This window comes from Oncorhynchus mykiss, chromosome 7 (assembly GCF_057628025.1).
Source record: "Oncorhynchus mykiss isolate SJ-2025 chromosome 7, ASM5762802v1, whole genome shotgun sequence".
NCBI classification, from domain to species: domain Eukaryota; kingdom Metazoa; phylum Chordata; class Actinopteri; order Salmoniformes; family Salmonidae; genus Oncorhynchus; species Oncorhynchus mykiss.
This window is the reverse complement of record NC_143028.1, coordinates 55,827,772-55,845,411: the sequence shown is the minus strand read 5'-3', so window position 1 is coordinate 55,845,411 and position 17,640 is coordinate 55,827,772. Positions and strand designations below refer to the sequence as shown.

The 17,640-nt window shown below is 44.5% G+C and overlaps 1 protein-coding gene across 1 annotated transcript in view; it reads right to left on the bottom strand.

Moving 5' to 3' along the window:
* Positions 1–17,640, bottom strand: part of LOC110528160 (metabotropic glutamate receptor 2-like) — an 81,813-nt gene that overhangs the window by 22,195 nt on the left and 41,978 nt on the right. Inside the window, exon 3 of the mRNA XM_021609988.3 lies at positions 1,042–1,882. Coding sequence (XP_021465663.3) covers positions 1,042–1,882 — 841 coding nt within the window. The remainder of the gene's footprint in view (positions 1–1,041; positions 1,883–17,640) is intronic.

Genomic DNA, 17,640 nt, shown 5'->3' with positions numbered 1-17,640 from the left:
TTACTACATGATTCCATGTGTAATTTCACAGTTTTGATGTCTTCACTATTATTCTACAATGTAGAAAATAGTAAAAAAAATAAAGAAATACCCTTGAATGAATAGGTGTTTCCAACTTTTGACTGGTACTGTATATGTATATATGTGTACGGTACCTGTTAGATATTGGGGGCTTCCTGTGATGTGCTTTTGTATGTATGATTGCTGTACAAGTGAGATAGTTAACATGCTCGAAATATAATGGTCACATTAGCCCCTGCTAATACACAGTTGTTTCCATGTTGTAGACAAATCTACAACCATCAACAGACTTCTGTCCTGCACATCTAATGTGTTTTCTTTGTGTCTATTGTCAGAGAGTAAACCACAGATCAACAGGGACCATTGGCTGGCATTCCTTTCATTAAAAACACAACGCAAGAGAGTTACATGCTGACCACACCGTTCGTGTCGTGTGCAAGCTTCTGCGTGGCCAGGCGCTAAAATAGATTTGTGATGCTCAACGAGCTGCAAGTCCGGCCTCTCCCATCTCCTCATTGGTTTTTAGGAGCATATACCCATGTGGGTGATTGAAAGATGAACTGATGTCCACACTCCAGTCGGTTGTAGTAATGCACCGTAAAGTTGGTTGCCAACCGCCATATAAAGTCCAAAGAAGTAAAAAAGAAGCCTGAGGAAGGAGGAGAGATGACGAAAGGAATTCAGTTTACCGTTTATTCTGTGGATTAATTGTCGGAGTAGAGGACCTTGTGCATTTCAGATAAAATAACAACCCAATGTTTATATCCAGGACAAATTAGCTACCAACACCAAGCTAGCTAGCTAAATTGACATAAATGTTTAATGCTTTTTGACCTGTCCCCAAATTAATATAATTTGTTCAGAGTTTTGTTTTGATATTTCAACCTGCGTGTCCTGATCATGTCTGGTGTGGGAGTATAAAATCAACATGCGCGCGATGGCGCATGCAGGCGCATGTTAACGATCACATCTGTTACATAATGTATAGTCATGTAGATACTCATCAATCTTCAAACTCACCGTCAAACTTGGTCTTCAGGATATACTCCCTGTAGAACCTCTTGCCATTGCCTGGCTTCAGAGCGTCACAGATCTTGGTGGTGGAGTTGGGGCACAGCGACTGCCTCATGTTATGCAGGGCATGGGCCATGGCATAGACAGCGTTCACCACAAACATGATCTTGGACTCCTGCTCAAACAGGCCATCCCGCAGAGAGTGCTTCCCACAGCCCAGGTCATGGAGGCTACATTGGAATCTATTCTCCCAGAACTCCCTGAACCAGGGGTTACGTGTGTTGTTGTAGGGATTCAGGCCCGTGAAGTACTCAGCAAACTGGGGGATGGGGTAGGAGGCCAGCTCGATGGTAAAGGCCCCGTCCGCCACAGCCTCGCTGCCCCTCACCACGATCTCCTGCGCCCCCCAGCCATCGCTGGCCACCCAGGTGAAGGACGCGTTCAATCGGTTGGCAGCCACCAGCAGCTCCCGGGCGTCCTCGCTGCGTGTGAAGAGAATGACCACCTTGGCATTGGACTTCTGCCGCAGCGAATGGATCACCTGGTCATAGCTATAGCGGTTCATCGACCGGCTGACCTTGGCTGAGGTGGCGATACAGATCTGGCGGGCGCGGGCCTCCTGCTGGAAGGCGTCGATGCCCGTCTCGCCGTAGTCGCCCTCCGATGCCACGGTTGACACATAGGTCCAGTTGAAGAAGCGCAGGATCTCTGCCATGGCCTTGGCCTGATAGAAGTCAGGGGGCACCGTGCGGGCAAAGTAGTCATAGCGGCTCTTGTCGCTGAGCTTGGCGCTGGTGGAGGCGTAGCTGATCTGAGGGATCTGGAAGAGACGAAGGAGGTTGGCCACCTGGAGAGAAAGAGAGAGAGGTACTATGAGAGCATGATCAAGATTTAAACAATACTGTAGGGGCTTTATTTGATCTGTATTGTGGAAGTTCAGCGTTACTGCTTGATTTAAATTTAAAAGCAATGATCCCGTGTAAGCGAAGACTGCGTTCAAGATGACCTCTACATAATTTGTCTAAATCGGAAATGACCTTTACATTTCATGCAATCTGTAACGCTTCAGAGATCCAGATGGAATAGTGCCAAGTCTTTACAGTACCTAGACATTATACCCTAGTAATAGTACTGATAACTGCTTTACATAACAATTTACTGAATGAATTATTGGGAGTTCTGATATATTATTAAATCAAAACAGATTTTGCTTGTGGGTCATTTCTTTATAACTCAAGTGGTGAAAGGAGCCACATCAGATACAGAATACAGTAATCTCACTAACAGTTTGGCCTAAAGGGACAATCAGTCTCACTCCAATCTGCAGCCTCTCATCGCCCTCTGAGGTCGTAGCAGTGTGTTTCACAACTCTCCTTTCTGCTGATTGTCTGACAACATCCTTGGCTTGCCACGGGCTCCAAGTATGCCCACATAGACTACAACCCAGATCTGTCATATCTCATCTACCACACTGTCGACAACATCCACCAATAAAACCATGCAATATCTGATGATTCATTGGCTTGCAAGAAAAACATTTTAAGGATAATTTCCCCCAAATTCTACATATTTTGCAATGGGGCATAGAGAAAATGTTGCAGTAAGTTTGCTGCAATTCTACACAATTTGCCACAGGGGTGGAGAATATATTTTTAAAACTAATTTCATACAATCCTACACATTTTGCCATTGGGGGGATAGAAATGTTTGCAGTTTTTAAAATGATGTGAGAGTGACTAACAGAATTAATATGGACATCCGAGTCGGTAATTCGACCATGACTACTACAAGTTGGCAGATATTTCCTTGGCTGTTTTGGGCTCTGAGCGCCGTACTCAGATTATGCTTTTTCCATGAAGTTTTTTTGAAATCTGACACAGCGGTTGCATTAAGGAGAAGTTTATCTAAAGTTCCATGTATCTATTATCAATGTTTATTATGAGTATTTCTGTGAATTGATGTGGCTCTCTGCAAAATCACTGCATGTTTTGGAACTACTGAACATAACACGGCAATGTAAAATTCGATTTTTGGATATAAATATTCACTTTATCGAACAAAACGTACATGTATTGTGTAACATGAAGTCCTATGAGTGTCATCTGATGAAGAGAATCAAAGGTTAATGATTCATTTGATCTACATTTCTGCTTTTTGTGACAACTCTCTTTGGCTGGAAAAATTGCTGCGTTTTTCTGTGACTTGGTGGTGACCTAACATAATCATTTGTGGAGCTTTCGCTGTAAAGCCTTTTTGAAATCACACACTGTGGCTGGATTAACGAGAATTGTATCTTTAAAATGATGCCTAATACTTGTATGTTTGAGAAATTTGATTTATGAGATTTCTGTTGATTGAATTTAGCGCCCTGCAATTTCATTGGCTGTTGGCGAGGGGTTCCCAGACAGGTTAATACTGTAATCGGGGGGAAGCTGTGACCTGTAACACACCTCGTTCACCCTCCTTAGGACTTTAAATGGCCCCGCACACCGCGGCAGGGCAGGCGGAGGGGCAGGTTTCGGGTCGAGAACCAGACCCGGTCCCCCGGTGCGAACACTGGGCCCTCACTGCGGTGAGTGTCCGCACTGGTCTTTTGGCGCAGCGTGGCTCGCTGGAAGTGAACATGGGGATCCTCCCATGTATCCCCGCACGACTGAACCAGTCGTCCACCGCAGGAGCCTCGGTCTGACCCTGATGCCACGGCGCCAGAACCGGCTGGTACAACAATACGCACTGAAAACGGGAGAGGTTAGTGGAGGCCCACTCCCCTGGCCCCCGGTTGCGCTGGTCGAGGCACTGGAGAGACTTCCTGCCTCTCCCAGCGGTCCATAGTCTGGACAACGCAATCCATCATTGCAATCACCGAGATTATTCAGTATGGCCAAGTGTTCCTGGACGCGCTCCTCGACTCCTCTGCCCGGGGTACCTGCTCCTGCTGACCTCATGGGGGTGTGAAATTCTGTCAAGGTTGTGTGTACTGGTGGCGAAATCAAGTGCAGGAGAGCAGATTGTTGTGAACAGGGGCACACTTTATTCAGGCTGGAGTGAACAAACAGACGGATGCAAACTGAGTTAAAACCTCCAGAAAAAAGGCAAAAGCGCAAAAAACACTCACCAAAGCTAATGTACCAAAATACATACCATGTGCACAAACACGGAACATGGAAACATAGCCTGGCGTGTCACAATAACCACATAACAAAAAACAATTTCACACAAAGACATGGATGGGACCAGAAGGAATAAATACATGCAGTGTGATTAGGGAATGAAAACCAGGTGTGCAGGGAACAAGACAAAACAAATGGAACAATGAAAAATGGAGCGGCGATGGCTAGAAAGCCGGTGACGTCGACCGCCGAACGCCGCCTGGAAAAGGAGAGAAGCCGACTTCGACGGAAGTCGTTACAAGAACATAATTTGTCCAATACCTCTATGAGATATCTAATTCATTATGTCCATCATATCAATAAAATATCAAATGATTTTGCTTGTCAAAAAAATTATGTGACTGAAAATTAAGCCAAACATTGGGAGACGTCAGGAAAAATCTGATGTGATGTGCCTGGATGGCTGTTAATCACAGGAATCATTGTTATTCTCCTAGATCAGAGGGTTGAATAACAGATTAGTCAAAGGCAGTGATTGCCTCACTGAGATATTTATTAGAACTAATGAGATAATATTATGCATTACATTGTCGACCCCCCCCCCCCCCCCCCAGGTTTTCTGATACATTTTTTAAAGAAAATTATGACATAAGACTGTAAAAACACCAGTAAATCAGTTCCAAGTGACTTTAAATTGTAAAATCTGTTTCAGAAGCATTCCCACAAATAATAGAGACATACAGTGCATTCGGAAAGTATTCAGACCCCTTGACTTCTTCCACATTTTGTTACGTTACAGGCCTATTCTAAAATGGATAAAATAGTTTTTTGTCCTCATCAATCTACACACAATACCCCATAATGACATATCAAAAACAGGTTGTCAGAAATTTTGTAAAAAAATACACTGGAAATAACACATTTACATAAGTATTCAGACCCTTTACTTAGTACTTTCTTGAAGCACCTTTGGCAACGATTACAGCCTCAAGTCTTCTTGGGTATTATGCTACAAGCTTGGCACACCTGTATTGGGGAGTTTCTCCCATTCTTCTCTGCAGATACTCAGGTTGGATGGGGACTGTCGCTGCACAGCTATTTTCAGGTCTCTCTAGAGATGTTTGATCGGGTTCAAGTCCGGGCTCTGGCTGGGCCACTCAAGGACATTCAGAGACTTCTCCCGAAGCCACTCCTGCACTGTCTTGGCAGTGTGCTTAGGGTCGCTATCCTGTTGGAAGGTGTACATTCGCTCCAGTCTGCGGTCCTGAGCTCTCTGTAGCAGGTTTTCATCAAGGATCTCTCTGTACTTTGCTCCGTTCATCTTTCCCTCTAACCTGACTAGTCTCCCAGTCCATGACGCTGAAAAACATCACCGCAGCATGATGCTGCCACCACCATGCTTCACCGTAGGGATGGTGCCAGGTTTCCTCCAGACGTGATGCTTGGCATTCAGGCCAAATAGTTAAATCTTGGTTTCATCAGAATCTTGTTTATCATGGTCTGATAGTCTAGGTGCCTTTTGGCAAACTTCATGTGCCTTTTACTGAGGAGTGGCCTTCTGGAAGGTTCTCGTGCTTCTTCACCTGCATTGCTTGCTGTTTGGGGTTTTAGGCTGGGTTTCTGTACAGCACTTTGAGATATCAGCTGATGTACGAAGGGCTATATAAAATAAATTTGATTTGATTTGATTTGATTCTCCCATCTCCACAGAGGAACTCTGGAGCTCTGTCAGAGTGATCATCAGGTTCTTGGTCACCTCCCTGACCAAGGCCCTTTTCCCCCGATTGCTCAGTTTGGCCAGGCGGCCAGCTCTCGGAAAAGTCCTTGTAGTTACAAACTTCTTACATTTAAGAATGATGGTTCTTGGGGACCTTCAAAGCTGCAGAAATGTTTTGGTATCCTTCCCCAGAGCTGTGCCTTGACACAATCCTGTCTCGGAGCTCTACGGTCAATTCCTTCGACATCATGGCTTAGTTTTTGCTCTGACATGCACTGTCAACTGTGGTGTGTGCCTTTCCAAATCATGTCCAATCAACTGAATTTACCACAGGTGGACTCCAATCAAGTTGTAGAAACATCTCAAGAATGATCAATGGAAACAGGATGCACCTGAGCTCAATTTCGAGTCTCATAGCAAAATGTCTGAATAAGTATGTAAATAAGGTATTTCATTTTTTTTATTCTATAAATTTGACAACATTTCTAAAAACCTATTTTCATTTTGTCATTATAGTGTATTGTGTGTAGATTGATGAGGAAAAATTTGAATTTAATCAATTTTAGAATAAGGCTGTAACGTAACAAAATGTGGAAAAAGTCAAGGGGTCTGAATACTTTCTGAAGGGACTGTATGTGATTGTATACAAATGTACCATTTTAGAAAAATGGTATATCTGTTTGGGCTTCTTGTGGTCAATTTGCAGTCTAATGATGTATGATTATGTCCAAGCCCCCTGAACATCCACTCAAGAGAAAAATGGCTAGACTCTAGACTCTAAACCTCAGAATATCATGTATTATATTGTCATAGTATGTCACAGGACATATTGCAACACTTTAACAGTAAGTAATATGTAACTAAAATCACCTGTTCTTTGTACAAGAGGTGGCAGTCAAACCATATTCAAAATAGTTATGCTTTATGCATGTTGCCATAGAAACTGTTAAAAGACACAGATGAGGAGTCCTCTGTCTGTGTGCTGAATGGTTAATATTGGAAAAGTATGCTACCCTTGAGGCTTCCTGCCTGGCTCACTAGAGATTCCCTGACTAGGAACTCGAGTTACTATTGCCATGAAACATTCTCCAAAAACCTCTTCTTCCCTAACCCACCTCGACAGGCTTTAAAAACACATGTACAGACAGCTGGCAGCAGCCTCTCTCTCTCCTAGGAGAATGAGAGGACACACTTAAGTGGTAACTAAAAGTACAACTTCTAACTTTCATTTAAAAAAATAACTTCCTAGATTGGCACTACCAACAACCTTAAGTTTGCTCAATTTTCGTACAACACTGATTTTAAATGGGATTTATGCAGCTCTACATCATTGACAAGGCATATAAATGCAGTCCAGGAATTGCAATAAACAATGCCTTAGCACTTTGACTCACTTGACAGATTTCACTTTTTCAAAAACACTACAATCATAAGAGTGAGATGAGAGAAATAAAATAAAATTGGGGCAGAATATCCAGACGCGGCTCATGGTGTATGCATAGGACATGCGTAGCAGACCCATTAAAGTGTCACCTAGCTAAGTCCACACATGGACACACTACTGAGCTTACTGTGACTTGGAATTGAAAAACTTAAGATCAGCATCAAAAGAAAATGGTGTACATTTCTACAAGTCTACTCTGCAACTAAATATGCATTTGTCAAAATCATTAGATCATTTCCAATCAGGTTTTCATCAAGCTGTTTTTGTAAAATCCATACACAGTCCCAGAGGAGGAGATAAAGTGTAACCCAAAGGCCATGTCAAGGATTCAGTGGTGTTGTGGGCATTAATTAAAACTATTTATCTGACATTATCAGACTTCCTCACCACTCATATATGTGAATGCTGTCAGGCCCATTTGAGTGATACATATAACAGATTGTGGCCAGTGCTTTGGGGAATGACATGATTCACATCTCCAGCATTTTGATTAATTTGCTCAGAGGCAACTCAAAACTTTTGGGCAAATGACTGATCTGTCAGTCTGGTAGACATAGAAATCAATTACACTTCAAGCAGAATACTCCTATGTATTGTGCAAGAAATATCTTTCACACGGTTTACATGCCTTGAATCACCTCTGTATAACACACATAAGTATTATTGATTATCTTCTAATCCAGTTCCATATTCACTTTGTACTGCAGCCTAGCAGACTTAAACATGTTAGACATGCAGCTCATACTATTCCCGACACGCTGAGTCTCCTCCTCAGTGAGAGAGCTCTGTATTTAATTACGAAAATTAGGAAGCAGGCAGGAAGAGGATTTGCATTGGAAGAATCTACTATAGAGAGGAGTACTTGGAAAGGGGTTCACTCCAGAGCAATGGTAATACACAGCCTGAGTGTGGAAAGAGGGATAGATAGCAGGCTTTTCAGCTCTCATTCATTCTTAACACAGAAAGAAACGCAGCACAGTGGAAGAACAGAGTGCCTAAAGGTAAGAAGACAAAAACACAGCCGAGTATCAACGTGAGTAAAAGAACAGGAGCAGAGAGTGTTGCAGAACTCTTTATTACATTAATACTAGACATCTCTGGAGTGGTCATTTACACTTGGTGCGTTTGGGAAATTTCCCCAGTGCAATATGAAAGGGAAGAGTACATTTTTAAAAATGCACATTTATTTATTTTTTAATAAAAAAAAACTGAAATACCTTATTTACGTAAGTATTCAGACTCTTTGCTATAAGAGTCGAAATTGAGCTCAGGTGCATCCTGTTTCCATTGATCATCATTGAGATGTTTCTACAACTTGATTCCACCTGTGGTAACTTCAATTGATTGGACATGATTTGGAAAGGCACACACCTGTCTATATAACGTCTCACAGTTGACAGTGCATTTCAGAGCAAAAACTAAGCCATGAGGTCGAAGGAATTGTCCGTAGAGCTCCGAGACAGGATTGTGTCAAAGCACAGATCTGGAGAATTGTACCACAACTTTTCTGCAGCTTTAAAAGTCTCAAAGAACACAGTGGCCACCAGCATTCTTAAATGGAAGAAGTTTGGAACCAACAAACAGAGTTGAGTTGGCTGCCCGGCCAAACTGAGCAACCAGGGGAGAAGGGCCTTGGTCAGGGAGGTGATCAAGAACCCAATGGTCACTCTGATAGAGCTCCAGAGTTCCTCTGTGCAGATGGGATAACCTTCCAGAAGAAACCAAGATTGAACTCTTTGGCTTGAATGCCAAGCATCACGTCTGGAGGAAACATGGCACCATCCTTACAGTGAAGCATGGTGGTGGCAGCATCATGCTGTGGGGATGTTTTTCAGCGTCAGGGTATGGGAGACTAGTCTTAATCGAAGCAAAGATGAACGGAGCAAAGTACAGAGAGATCCTTGAACCTGCTCTAGAGCGCTAAGGACCTCAGACTGGGGCAAAGGTTCACCTTCCAACAGGACAACGACTGTAAGCACTCAGCCAAGACAATGCAGGAGTGGCTTCGGGACAAGTCTCTGAATGTCCTTGAGTGGCCCAGCCAGAGCCTGGACTTGAACCCGATCGAACATCTCTAGAGAGACCTGAAAATAGCTGTGCAGCAACGCTCCCCATCCAAACTGACAGAGCTTGAGAGGATCTGCAGAGAAGAATGTGAGAAACTCCCCAAATACACATACACACGAAGGCTTGAGGCTGTAATCGCTGCCAAAGGTGATTCAACGAAGTACTGAGTAAAGCGTCTGAATACTTAAATTAGCACAAACCAACAAAACAAAATGTGCTTTGTCATTATGGGGTACTGTGTGTAGGAAAAAAACTATTTAAGAAATTTTAGAATAAAGCTGTAACTTAACAATATGTAGAAAAAGTCAAGGGGTCTGAATATTTTCCGAAGGCACTGTATTTGATAACACAGTGTGAAGTATCTTATCTATTCCTTTTGATCAATTCCATTGATTAATGCTGCATGAAAATCCTTTTCAAACTGTATTTGTACAAGATGAGCAAAAATGATCAACAGCAGCAGCCAGTGTTTTTACAGGCTCATAAATATTCCTGTAGGAAGCAGCAGCCTTCACCTCGGCACTGTGTTGACGGTGTTACTATCACCAGACAATCTCCCCCGTGTGATTCATGGCCTATGTGCACCTCATTGGTCTGGATATTTGCTAGACATGTGCTGGTTCTGTTAAAGAATAAAGGACATCCAGCAGCTGGGTGAACAGAGAGAGGGAAGAGATAAGGGAGATTGTGGCAAGAGAGACGGAGGGAGAGAGAGGAAGGGAAAGAGAGGCCAGAGAGAGAAGAGGAGGGAGAGAGAGACTGTCCTAGCTCACACTGGCACAACCTCATGGAGATGTTATGATGTTTTCAACATGAAAAGCCAACCTACTCTTCCCAGAAGGCTGTCTCAGTGTGCCTCTACAGCAATAACACAATATCCCCACTTCAGCTGTCCTGGGCCATGCTCACTTTCACATATGCACAGCAGCATACTCACACACTCTCAAACAAACATTTGCAAACACACACGTGCACTCAGTGGCGTACCAGAGTTTCACAACCAAATCCGAACCAAACATAGACGTCTATGATTGGTTCAGATTTGGTCTGGACCAGACCAAAAACCAATGTCCGTGGATATCAAGGCCAGTTCGGACTGCACCAAAAGGAAACGTCCAAAAGGCTTCAGTCTGTGCTAACTGGGGTGCCTACAGTGAATGCCCATCTATGTGGTAAACCTCATGTTTGTAAAATACACTGTTTGTAAAACACAAAAAAGGATAATAAAAAAATACATCTAAAAGACGTTGTCTCACATGGTGACATCAGCACTCACCTAAAAAGCCCATATGCCACTGGTTGAGAGAAATTGTCATTATTTTGGGGGAAATGATGTGAGGTTTAATGTGTTGTTGGAGGTGCATCTTGATCAGCTTAGCTCAGAAAATGAAACACTCGTCAATCTGACACCAAAGGCAGCAGCCTAATGCAGCCTAATGAGATAACAAGGTTGACGAAATCAGGGCAAGGGTTGCTTTCTAGAGAGACATCAGGGATTGTAACATACTCTGTTTCACGGAAACATGGCTCTCTTGGGATATGCTGTCAGAGTTGGTACAGCCACCTGCATTCTTTGTGAGTCGCGCTGATAAGAATAAACATCTCACCGGGAAGAAGAAGGGTGGGGGTGTATGTTTCATGATTAACAACTCATGGTGTAATTGTAACAGCATACAGGAACTCCAAGTCCATTTGTTCACCTGACCTACTCTAACTTCTGCGATGCATACAAGGCCCTCCCCTGCCCTCCTTTCGGCAAATTTGACCAAGACTCCATTTAGCTCCTCCCTTCCAATAGGCAGAAACTCAAACAGGAAGTACCCGTGCTAAGGACTATTCAATGCTGGTCTGACCAATCGGAATCCACGCTTCAAGATTGTTTTAATCACGCAGACTGGGATATGTTCCATGAAACCTCAGAGAATAATATCGAAGTATATGCTGATTCGGTGAGGGAGTTTATAAAGAAATGTATAGGAGATGTTGTACCCACTGTGACTATTAAAACCTACCCTAACAATAAACTGTGGATAGATGGCGGCATTCGCACAAATTGAATAAAAAAATAAAAAAAGTGTAGTTATTCCCTCCGCAAGGCAATCAAACAAGCAAAATGTTAGTATAGAGACTAAGTGGAGTCGCAATTAAACAGCTCAGACACGAGACATATGTGGCAGGGTCTACAGACAATCACGGACTAAAAAAGGAAAACAAGCCATGTCACGGATACTGACGTCTTGCTTCCAGACAAACTAAACACCTTCTTTGCCCACTTTGAGGATAATACAGTGCCACCAACACAGCCCGCGACCAAGGACTGTGGGCTCTCCTTCTCCGTGCCTGAAGTGAGTAAGACATTTAAAAGTGTTATCCATCGCAAGACTGCCGGCCCAGGCGACATCCCCAGCCACGTCCTCAGAGCATGCACAGACCAGCTGGCTGGTGTGTTGACGGACATATTCAATCTCTCCCTATCCCAGTCTGCTGTCCCCACATGCTTCAAGATGGCCACCATTGTTCCTGTACCCAAGAAAGTAAAGGTAACTGAACTAAATGACTATCCCCCATAGCACTCACTTCTGTCATCATGAAGTGCTTTGAGTGACATGTCAAGGATCATATCACCTCCACCTTACCTCATGAGCCCTGGACTCACTTCAATTTGCTTTCCACCCCAATAGGTCTACAAACGATGCAATTGCCATCACACTGCACATTGCCCTATCCCATCTGGACAAGAGGAATACCTAGGCAAGAATGCTGTTCATTGACAATAGCTCAGCATTCAACACCATAGTACCCTCAAAGCTCCTCATAAATCTTGAGGCCCTGGGTCTCAAGCTTGACGGTCCAGCCCTAGGTGGTGAGGGTTGGAAACAACATGTCCACTGTGCTGATCGTCAACACTGGGGCCCCACAAGGGTGTGTGCTCAGCCCACTCCTGTACTACCTGTTCACCCATGACTGCGTGGCCATGCACGTCTCCAGCTCAATCATCAAGTTTGCAGACGACACAACAGTAGTAGGCTTGATGTCCAACGATGATGAGACTGCCTACAGGGAAGGAGGTGAGGGCACTCCGAGTGTGGTGTCAGGAAAACAACCTCTCACTCAACATCAACTAAACAAATGAGATGATTGTGGACTTCAGGAAACAGCAGAGGGAGCACCCCCCTATCCACATCGACGGGACAGCAGCGGAGAAGGTAGAGTTTTAAGTTCCTCGGTGTACACGTCACGGACAAACTGAAATGGTCCACCCACACAGACAGTGTGGTGAAGAAGGCGCATCAGTGCCTCTTCAACCTCAGGAGGCTGAAGAAATGTGGCTTGTCACCTAAAACACTACCAAACTTGTACAGATGCACAATTAAGAGCATCCTGTTGGCTTTATCATCGCCTGATACGGCAACTGCACCGCCCACAACTGCAGGGCGGTCTGCACATCACATCACTGGGGAAAAACTACCTGCCCTCCAGGACACCTACAGCACCTGATGTCACAGGAAGGCCAAAAAGATCATCAAGGACAACAACCACCCGAGCAACTGCCTGTTCACCACGCTTCCATCCAGAAGGTGAGGTCAGTACAGGTGCATCAAAGCTAGAATCTGTTTTTCAGTCTCTCGGTTCCATCTCTAGGCCATCAGACTGTTAAACAGCCATCACTAACACAGAGAGGCTGATGCCCACATACAGACTTGAAATCGTTGGACACTTTAATAAATGTCTCACTAGTCACTTTAATAATGCCACTTGAATAATGCAAGATATGTTTTCCTCGTTTCTATCGTATATATTTAGTTTATATTGTAATCTCACTTTCCATCTACGGACTGAATATACTTTCCTGCAACCCGCCTCACACAATGTGGTACGGATCTGCTATTTTTATACTTTAGAACCGGAACCCCCATCAGAAGCTAGCCAGCTAAATAGCTACTAGCTACTAGTCAGTCAGCCACTGCTAGTGGTCTTCACCATTCCCTTGGACAGCAGCCAGCTTCAGCTCGGTCAATACCTGCCAGTCTGCCCAGCGCAATATCAACAATCAGCATATCGGACTGCTTTTTCCCTACCACATCACCGGATTCCTACCGCAAGCTCTGGACCATTACACCGGATCATCACGGCTAGCGAGCTGCAACATAAGTGGCTACTGCTGGCTAATGCCTCTGTCCCGAAGCAAGCACCAGTTAGCCTTGAGCTAGCCTCGAGCTAGGCCCATCTCCCGGCTAGCCGAAGAGGTCTACCAGCTAATTCTTGGGCTACAATACCTCTTTTGCCAACTGGCCTGGACCCTTTATTGCCAACACGGAGCCCCACCGATCCATCATGACTGGTCTGCCGACGTAATTGTCCGAGGAGGTTTCAACAGGCTTTTCCATTGCGACCCTGTCAAAGAGCAATCTGCCAGGCCCGGCCTGCTAGATTTCTGAATCGCCATGTCTCCAGCTCACCTAGCGTAGTAGCGACTACCGAACGGCTCCCTGACTCACCTATTGCTGCTCATTGGACCCTATGATCACTCAAGCTACACATGCCTCTCCCTAATGTCAATATGCATTGTCTACAGCTGTTTAGGTTAGTTATTATTGTTTTATTTCACTGTAGAGCCCCCAGCCCCTCCCAACATGCTTTAGACAGCTCTTTTGTCTCACCTCCCACACATGCGAAGACCTCATCTGGCTTAACTGGTGCCTCCAGAGACACAACCAATCTCATCGTCACACAATGCCTAGGTTTACCTCCACTGTACTCACATCCTACCATCCCCTTGTCTGTACATTATGCCCTGAAACTATTCTACCACGCCCAGAAATCTGCTCCTTTTATTCTCTGTTCCCAATGCACTAGACGACCAGTTCTTATATCCTTCAGCCGTACCCTTATCCTACTCCTCCTCTGTTCCTCTGGTGATGTAGAGGTTGACCCAGGCCCTGTAGCCTCCAACACCACACCTATTCACACTCTCATTTGATGACTTCTGTAACCATAAAAGCCTTGGTTTCATGCATGTTAACATCAGAAGCCTCCTCCCTAAATTTGTTTTATTCATTGCTTTAGCACACTCCGCCAACCCTGATGTCCTAGCCGTGTCTGAATCCTGGCTTAGGAAGGCCACCAAAATTCTTACATTTCCATCCCCAACTACAACATTTTCCGACAAGATAGAACTGTCAAAGGGGGCAGAGTTGCAATCTACTGCAGAGATACCCTGAAGAGTTCTGTCATACTATCCAGGTTCGTGCACAAACAATTTGAGCTTCTACTTTTAAAAATCCACCTTTCCAGAAATAAGTCTCTCACCGTTGCTGCTTGTTATAGACCCCCCTCAGCCCCCAGCTGTGCCCTGGACACCATATGTGAATTAATTGCCCCCATCTATCTTCAGAGTTCGTACTGTTAGGTGACCTAAACTGGGATATGCTGAACACCCCGGCCGTCCTACAATCTAAGCTAGATGCCCTCAATCTCACACAAATTTTCAATGAACCTACAAGGTACAACCCTAAATTCGTAACAATGGACACCCTCATAGATATCATCCTGACCAAATTGCCCTGTAAATACACCTCTGCTGTCTTCAACCAGGATCTCAGCGATCACTGCCTGATTGCCTGCGTCTGTAATGGGTCCGCGGTCAAGCGACTACCCCTCATCACTGTTAAACGCTCTCTAAAACACTTCAGCAAGCAGGCCTTTCTAATCGACCTGGCCCGGACCTGGAAGGATATTTGACCTCATCACGTCAGTAGAGGATGCCTGGTTGCTATTTAAAAGTGCTTTCCTCACCATTTTAAATAAGCATGCCCCATTCAAATAATGTAGAACTAAGAACAGATATAGCCCTTGGTTCACCCTAGACTTGACTGCCCTTGATCAGCACAAAAACATCATGTGGCGTACTACATTAGCATCGAATAGCCCCTGCGATATGCAACTTTTCAGGAAAGTCAGGAACCAACATACACAGTCAGTTAGGAAAGCTAGGCTAGCTTTTTCAAACAGAAATGTTCATCCTGTAGCACTACTTCCAAAACGTTTTGGGACACTGTAAAGTCCATGGAGAATACGAGCACCTCCTCCCAGCTGCCCACTGCACTGAGGCTAGGAAACACTGTCACCACCGATAAATCTAAGATAATAGAGAATCTCAATAAGCATTTTTCTACGGCTGGCCATGCGTTCCACCTGGCTACCCCTACTCCTGCCAACAGCTCTACACCCCCCGCAGAAACTTGCCCAAACAGATCACCGACCATTTCGAATCCCACTGTACCTTCTCGACTATGCAATCTGGTTTCCAAGCTGGTCATAGGTGCACCTCAGCCATGCTCAAGGTCCTAAACGATATCATAACCGCAATCGACAAAAGACAGTACTGTGCAGCTGTCTTCATGGACCTGGCCAAGGCGTTCGACTCTGTTAAGCACTGCATTCTTATCAGCAGACTCAATGGTTACTCTTTGGTTACTCAAATGACTGCCTCGCCTGGTTCACCAACTACTTCTCAGATAGAGTTCAGTGTGTCAAATCGGAGGGCCTGTTGTACTGACTTATGGCAGTCTCTATGGGGGTGCCACAGGGTTCAATTCTCGGGACGACTGTTTTCTCTGTATATATCAATGATGTTGCTCTTGCTGCTGGTGACTCTCTGATCCACCTCTATGCAGACGACATCATTCTGGATACATTTGGACACTGTGTTAACAAAACTTCAAACGAGCTTCAATGCCATACAACACTCCTTCAGATGCTTCCAACTGCTTTTAAATGCTAGTAAAACTAAATGCATGCTATTCAACCGATTGCTGCCCGCACCCGCCCGCCCGACAAGCATCACTACTCTGGACGGTTCTGACTTAGAATATGTGGACAACTACAAATACTTAGGTGTCTGGTTAGACTGTAAACTCTCCTTCCAGACTCACATTAAGCATCTCCAATCCAAAATCTATTTCGCAACAAAGCCTCCATGCCCGCAAGGTTCGAGCAAGGCCCCTCCCAAACCCCCCAAAACTAGGAAAACATTTGTTTTATAGGAAAACATCTAATTTCCTGCAGTTCTACAAATTTGGCCCCCAAAAAAGCTGCGAGTGTGTGTGGTACACCAGTGCATGCACTGCTTCATGAATGCGCGCAGACACACACACACACACACACTCAATACTAAGGAAGTGGAGGTTCAAAGACAATGTCATATGTGTGTTGAAGTATCTCCTTCCCAGGGTATGGCTAACAGACTATAGCAGGAGATTCCATACTTAGAATCAACACCAGTTCACTTCTCAAGAGTTCAGTTGCTTGGCAACCGCCCTTAAAATGTTCCACCAGGTGGAAATGTGACCCGGTTGGACACTAGAGGAGAGGATCTCTCTCATCAGAGCTGCCCTCTCCTTACCGAGTGATACGGGGCTCCCAACCTGTAATGGGTCACTTAAATATGCTCTGCCAGGGACCCCACAGTCACCACAGCAGACCACACACACTGCTGCTAAAGCTGTCATTCGGAAAAGGAAGGAAGGAATTAATGTATGGGCATGCATGTGTCACAGGCTTTGGTTTTTCCATTTATTTTCAAGGTTGGACATTAGCAGGTTAGAACGTGGGGCGCACCGACTCGTTAGTCACTATGTGTTACACCTGTGCTGGCTTGTCCATCTCATTAGTCGAAAGATGTTTCACCTGTGCTGGCCCAGATTATATTTAAGAATGGATGGTCCAGTGCTCCAGTTGTTTTGAAAGATGTGGAGGGTTAACAACTTTAGTTGGCTCTCGCTATTTGATTTCTAGAAAAACAATCCTTTATCTGATCTTCCTTGTTTTTGTTTTGCTTCCTGTCTTTAAGTTTGATGTGAGTTTATCTTTTGTTTGCTTCTTGTTGGGCAAATTTTATGAGAGCTCATGATGGGTGTCTTTTCAGTCCCAGTTGTTGTTGCTAGTCAACTTTCAGTGGACACCACAATGAGTGTCCTTCAGAACCCCTCTTAAAACTCCCACCTGTTTTGTTTTGGTTGTTGTCTGTGACCCTTCTGTTTGAGTGACAATGTTTGGTTTTCTTGCTGGGGAACGTAACACATGCATATCTAAAAAATTGGGTTGGCACTTCATCTTGACAGGTTTATCTTCTGAAGACCTTGCAACTCTATCACTATCTCACTCAGCTTTCATCCATCTTCATCAACCCATTCCCATCCGTTCTGTCTCAGATTGAGCATTGTACAAAATGGTAATGACATTGCGTGTCTCCGATCCAAGTGTTC